At 50.2% G+C, this 6,765-nt stretch overlaps 1 protein-coding gene across 1 annotated transcript in view; it reads right to left on the bottom strand.

Moving 5' to 3' along the window:
* Positions 1-381: 381 nt before the first annotated feature.
* Positions 382-6,765, bottom strand: part of msmo1 (methylsterol monooxygenase 1) — a 14,418-nt gene continuing 8,034 nt past the window's right edge. The window contains exons 3-7 of the mRNA XM_084196618.1: positions 5,863-6,004; positions 5,525-5,673; positions 3,176-3,302; positions 2,114-2,268; positions 382-1,194 (exon numbers count right to left, since the gene is read on the bottom strand). Coding sequence (XP_084052744.1) covers positions 1,014-1,194; positions 2,114-2,268; positions 3,176-3,302; positions 5,525-5,673; positions 5,863-6,004 — 754 coding nt within the window. The 3' untranslated portion in view covers positions 382-1,013. The remainder of the gene's footprint in view (positions 1,195-2,113; positions 2,269-3,175; positions 3,303-5,524; positions 5,674-5,862; positions 6,005-6,765) is intronic.

Genomic DNA, 6,765 nt, shown 5'->3' with positions numbered 1-6,765 from the left:
AACAATTGTTTACAGACAGATTATTTCACTTATTATTCACTGTATCACAATTCCAGTGGGTCAGAAGTTTACATACACTAAGTTGACTGTGCGTTTAAACAGCTTGGAAAATTCCAGAAAATGATGTCATTGCTTTAGAAGCTTCTGATAGGCTAATTGACATAATTTGAGTCAATTGGAGGTGTACCTGTGGATGTATTTCAAGGCCTACCTTCAAACTCAGTGCCTCTTTGCTTGACATCATGGGAAAATCAAAATAAATCCCTTTTTTCTAAGAGTGTAGAACCGTACTGGACTGATATTCTAGAACCGTACTGGACGATCTAGAACCGCACTGAACTGATCTAGAACCATAAAATGGAAGTAAAGCGCTTCAATGAATCCAACTTGTAAAAAAAGGTTTAATTACAATGAACAGTGAAGAAAAATACATGATTAATAATAATCTCACCAGAATAATGTTTTTATTCAGGAACAACGGCCTGATGCTATTGGTCAAGAGTCAATACCAGACAATAAATCAATCAAATATATTTATAAAGCATCAGTAGATGTCCCAAAGTGCTTATACAGAAACTCAGTCCCCAAAGATGCCTAATGTTATCAGGGTTGGGGTCAATTTAAATTACAGTCAATTCAAAAAGTGAACCAAACTCCAATTCAAATTCTAAATGTTCCTAATTGAAAAGAATTGAAGAGAATTGGAATTGGAATGTTTGTGTACTTCCTGAATTGACTGGAATTTAAATGGAATTGACCCCAACCCTGAATGTTATTGGTCAAGACCAAACAAGGGCTGATGTTATTGGTCAAGACCAAACAAAGATTGATGTTATTGGTCAAGAGTGTTCTACTCTATTTTAGTGTGTTCTTTTCCCACAAGGCACTGCACACTCAGGAGTCCAGTTCTGACACTTCATGAAGTGTGTGTAAGCGTGCATTCATAAGTGCACGTGTTTGTGTGTGTGTGTGTCTGTCTGCGTGAGCGTCCGTATGTCTGCGTCCGTGTGTGTTTACTGATCCTTCTTGCTCATCAGGTGTCTGTTGTACTGGGAGTCCGTGTGGAGTATCTTGTCCCACCAGGTAAAGGTTGAGGCGTAGTTCCCTACAAAGTTCATATGGTGGAAGTCATGGAAACGAGCTCCGGCATAGAACGGGATCAGGTGGAGAGGGTTGAGAGGGATGTCATACCCACTGGAGAGAGGAGGAGAGGAGAGAGGAGGGGAGGGAGGGAGGAGAGAGAAGGAGAGGGGAGGAGAGAGGAGGAGAGGAAGGAGGGGAGGGAGGGAGAAAGGAGAGGGAGGGAGGAGAGAGAGAGAGAGAGAGAGAGAGAGAGGGAGGGAGGGAGGGAGGGAGGGAGGGAGGGAGGGAGGGAGGGAGAAGGAGAGGGGAGGAGAGAGGAGGAAGGAGGGGAGGGAGGGAGAAAGAGAGGAGAGAGGAGAGAAGGGAGGGAGGGGGGAGAGAGAAGGAGAGGGGAGGAGAGAGGAGGAAGGAGGGGAGGGAGGGAGAAAGAGAGGAGAGGAGGAGGGAGGGAGGGAGGGAGGGAGGGAGGGAGAGGAGGGAGGAGGGAGGAGGAGGGAGAGGGAGGGAGGGAGGGAGGGAGAGGAGGGGAGGAGAGAGAGGGAGGGAGGGAGGAGAGGAGAGAGGGAGGGAGAGAGGATGAGAGAGGAGGGAGGAGGAGAGGAGAGAGGGTGAGAGAGGAAGAGAGAAAGGAACTTTGTTAATTTAACATTTGAATATGAATACACATAACCTACACATAAGGTAGTATGTGGTGGTCAGACCAGAGAACATGGTACATCTGGAGCCCCCTGGTGGTCAGACCAGAGAACAACATGGTAGATCTGGAGCCACCTGGTGGTCAGACCAGAGAACAACATGGTACATCTGGAGCCCCCTGGTGGTCAGACCAGAGAACAACATGGTAGATCTGGAGCCCCCTGGTGGTCAGACCAGAGAACAACATGGTAGATCTGGAGCCCCCTGGTGGTCAGACCAGAGAACAACATGGTAGATCTGGAGATCTTTACGTGCATTTACCCTCCCCTACACCCCTTCCTACAGTCTCTAGGAGTGTGTGTGTGTGTGTGTGTGTGTGTGTGTGTGTGTGTACCTGTGTACGTCGATGGTCTCCAGCAGACGGAAGGCGACCCATGCCCACAGTAACGTGACGTGGTTACAGAACACCATGATGCCGATGAAGAACCCAGACCCCAGGATCACTGTCTCAGCTGGGTGGGCGTACTCTGCCTGCATGCCAAATGGAGACTACACAGAGAGAGAGAGAGAGAGAGAGAGAGAGAGAGAGAGAGAGAGAGAGAGAGAGAGAGAGAGAGAGAGAGAGGAGAGAGAGGGAGAGAGAGAGAGAGAGAGAGAGAGAGAGAGAGAGAGAGAGAGAGAGAGAGAGAGAGAGAGGAGAGAGAGAGAGAGAGAGAGAGAGAGAGAGAGAGAGAGAGAGAGAGAGAGAGAGAGAGAGAGAGAGAGAGGGAGAGAGAGAGAGAGAGAGAGAGAGAGAGAGAGAGGGAGAGGACATACAGACACACAGGCATATACACACACACAAAGAGAGATAGGTTATAGCAAGTTTGTTTCACATTTTAGTCATTTAGCAGATGCTCTTATCCAGAGCGACTTATAGGAGCAATTAGGGTTAAGTGCCTTGCTCAAGGGCACATTGACAGATTTTTAACCTAGTCGGCTCGGGGATTCGAACCAGCAACCTTTCGGTTACTGGCCCAACACCCTTAACAGCTACATACATTTGCATTTGTGCGTACGTTTGTGCCTGCCTGTCTGCGTGTGTGTGTGTGTGTATGTGTGTGTGTGTGTGTGTGTTTGTGCCTGCCTGTCTGCGTGTGTGTGTGTGTGTGTGTGTGTGTGCCTGCCTGTGTGTGTGTGTGTGTGTGTGTGTGTGTGTGTGTGCCTGCATGTGTGTGTGTGTGTGTGTGTGTGCCTGCGTGTGTGTGTGTGCCTGCGTGTGTGTGTGTGTGTGTGTGTGCCTGCCTGTGTGTGTGTGTGTGTGTGTGTGTGTGTGTGTGTGTGTGTGTGTGTTTGTTTCTGCCTGCCTGTGTGTGTGTGTGTGTGTGTGTGTGTGTGTGTGTGTGTGTGTGTGTGTGTGTGTGTGTGTGTGTGTGTGTGTGTGTGTGTGTGTGTGTGTGTGTGTGTGTGTACTCACAGTGAACTCGTGGTGCACTTTGTGGATGTGCTTGTAGATGCTGCGGTGATGCAGCAGGCGATGGAGGAAATAGTGCCAGGTGTCCTCTATCACAGCACAGCCTAGACACTGAGCTAGCAGGTAGGGCCTGGGGAGGGGAGAGAGAGACAGAACAGCCTTAATACTGAGTTAACAGGTAGGGCCTGGGGAGGGGAGAGAGAGACAGAACAGCCTTAATACTGAGTTAACAGGTAGGGCCTGGGGAGGGGAGAGAGAGACAGAACAGCCTAGACACTGAGCCAGCAGGTAGGGCCTGGGGAGGGGAGAGAGAGACAGAACAGCCTTAATACTGAGTTAACAGGTAGGGCCTGGGGAGGGGAGAGAGAGACAGAACAGCCTAGACACTGAGCCAGCAGGTAGGGCCTGGGGAGGGGAGAGAGAGACAGAACAGCCTTAATACTGAGTTAACAGGTAGGGCCTGGGGAGGGGAGAGAGAGACAGAACAGCCTTAATACTGAGTTAACAGGTAGGGCCTGGGGAGGGGAGAGAGAGACAGAACAGCCTAGACACTGAGCTAGCAGGTAGGGCCTGGGGAGGGGAGAGAGAGACAGAACAGCCTAGACACTGAGTTAACAGGTAGGGCCTGGGGAGGGGAGAGAGAGACAGAACAGCCTAGACACTGAGTTAACAGGTAGGGCCTGGGGAGGGGAGAGAGAGACAGAACAGCCTTAATACTGAGTTAACAGGTAGGGCCTGGGGAGGGGAGAGATAGACAGAACAGCCTAGACACTGAGTTAACAGGTAGGGCCTGGGGAGGGGAGAGAGAGACAGAACAGCCTTAATACTGAGTTAACAGGTAGGGCCTGGGGAGGGGAGAGATAGACAGAACAGCCTTAATACTGCGTTAACAGGTAGGGCCTGGGGAGGGGAGAGATAGACAGAACAGCCTTAATACTGCGTTAACAGGTAGGGCCTGGGGAGGGGAGAGATAGACAGAACAGCCTAGACACTGAGCTAGCAGGTAGGGCCTGGGGAGGGGAGAGAGAGACAGAACAGCCTAGACACTGAGCTAGCAGGTAGGGCCTGGGGAGGGGAGAGAGAGACAGAACAGCCTTAATACTGAGTTAACAGGTAGGGCCTGGGGAGGGGAGAGATAGACAGAACAGCCTTAATACTGCGTTAACAGGTAGGGCCTGGGGAGGGGAGAGAGAGACAGAACAGCCTTAATACTGAGTTAACAGGTAGGGCCTGGGGAGGGGAGAGATAGACAGAACAGCCTAGACACTGAGCTAGCAGGTAGGGCCTGGGGAGGGGAGAGAGAGACAGAACAGCCTAGACACTGAGCTAGCAGGTAGGGCCTGGGGAGGGGAGAGAGAGACAGAACAGCCTTAATACTGAGTTAACAGGTAGGGCCTGGGGAGGGGAGAGAGAGACAGAACAGCCTTAATACTGAGTTAACAGGTAGGGCCTGGGGAGGGGAGAGAGAGACAGAACAGCCTTAATACTGAGTTAACAGGTAGGGCCTGGGGAGGGGAGAGAGAGACAGAACAGCCTTAATACTGAGTTAACAGGTAGGGCCTGGGGAGGGGAGAGAGAGACAGAACAGCCTAGACACTGAGCTAGCAGGTAGGGCCTGGGGAGGGGAGAGAGAGACAGAACAGCCTAGACACTGAGCTAGCAGGTAGGGCCTGGGAGGGGAGAGAGAGACAGAACAGCCTTAATACTGAGCTAGCAGGTAGGGCCTGGGGAGGGGAGAGAGAGACAGAACAGCCTTAATACTGAGTTAACAGGTAGGGCCTGGGGAGGGGAGAGAGAGACAGAACCGCCTTAATACTGAGTTAACAGGTAGGGCCTGGGGAGGGGAGAGAGAGACAGAACAGCCTAGACACTGAGCTAGCAGGTAGGGCCTGGGGAGGGGAGAGAGAGACAGAACAGCCTTAATACTGAGTTAACAGGTAGGGCCTGGGGAGGGGAGAGAGAGACAGAACAGCCTTAATACTGAGTTAGCAGGTAGGGCCTGGGGAGGGGAGAGAGAGACAGAACAGCCTTAATACTGAGTTAACAGGTAGGGCCTGGGGAGGGGAGAGAGAGACAGAACAGCCTTAATACTGAGTTAACAGGTAGGGCCTGGGGAGGGGAGAGAGAGACAGAACAGCCTTAATACTGAGTTAACAGGTAGGGCCTGGGGAGGGGAGAGAGAGACATAACAGCCTAGACACTGAGCTAGCAGGTAGGGCCTGGGGAGGGGAGAGAGAGACAGAACAGCCTTAATACTGAGTTAACAGGTAGGGCCTGGGGAGGGGAGAGAGAGACAGAACAGCCTTTGTGGCATGCTGTCGTAGGGGAGGTTGTGTGTGTGTTGGGCTGTACCATCGTGGCATGCTGTCCCAGTCGTAGGGGATGCTGAAGAACTCAGTGAAGTGGTACGTCCCACAGATCATGGGCAGCTGAATACAGAAGTGATTGAACAGAAGCATCTTGAAACACTTCCACTGTTTCTCCCACGTCTCTGGCTTGTCCTGCACACACACACACACACACACACACACACACACACACACACACACAACACAACACAACACACAATACACACAGGATGAGAGAGAGCATTAAAAAAATTCCACTGCTTCTTCTATAAAAAAAAACTACCTGTTGGATCTAACCCCCCCCCCCCCCCCCCCTACTTGGATCTAACACACACCACCTACCGGTTGGATCTTGTACTTCTGCATGAAGGGAAGGAACTGAAACAGGAAACCAGGTAGACAAAACAGGAAGTAGATGGCCTCATGGACGATGAGAGAACCCCAGGTGGCGATCTGGAATTTAGTGTAGTTCTCATTCACATACCTGGTGGACAGAGATCAACAGACATCAATCAATTAATCAAATGATATGTCCATCAGTCTGTCTGTCTGTCTGCCTGGAACTGGGTGTGGTCAGCCATTCAGTCAGCCATTCAGCCATTCAGTCAGCCAGTCAGCCATTCAGCCAGTCAGTCAGTCAGTCAGCCATTCAGCCAGTCAGTCAGTCAGTCAGCCAGCCATTCAGCCAGTCATTCAGCCAGTCATTCAGTCAGCCATTCAGTCAGCCATTCAGTCAGCCATTCAGTCAGCCATTCAGTCAGCCAGTCAGCCATTCAGCCAGTCAGTCAGTCAGTCAGCCAGCCATTCAGCCAGTCATTCAGCCAGTCATTCAGTCAGCCATTCAGTCAGCCATTCAGTCAGCCATTCAGTCAGCCATTCAGTCAGCCAGTCAGCCATTCAGCCAGTCAGCCATTCAGCCAGTCAGTCAGTCTTTCAGTCAGCCATTCATTCAGTCAGTCATTCAGCCAGTCAGTCTGGAGGGGTTGTCAGGTAAAACTGTAGTAGTATAGTAGTAGTATGGTAGTAGTAGTAGTAGTATAGAAGTAGTAGTATAGTAGCAATAGTAGTAGTAGTATATTAGTAGTAGTATATTAGTATTATGGTCGTAGCATTGTAGTAGTATAGCAATAGTAGTAGTACTATAGTAGTAGTAGTATAGTAGTATTATAGTCATAATGTAGTATTAGTATAGTAGTAGTAGTAGTAGCAGTAGTAGTATAGTAGTTTAGTAGTAGTACAGTAGTA

This window comes from Coregonus lavaretus (genome assembly GCF_964263955.1).
Source record: "Coregonus lavaretus genome assembly, contig: HAP1_SCAFFOLD_2793, whole genome shotgun sequence".
Classification (NCBI taxonomy): domain Eukaryota; kingdom Metazoa; phylum Chordata; class Actinopteri; order Salmoniformes; family Salmonidae; genus Coregonus; species Coregonus lavaretus.
This window is presented reverse-complemented; position numbering and strand designations above follow the sequence as displayed.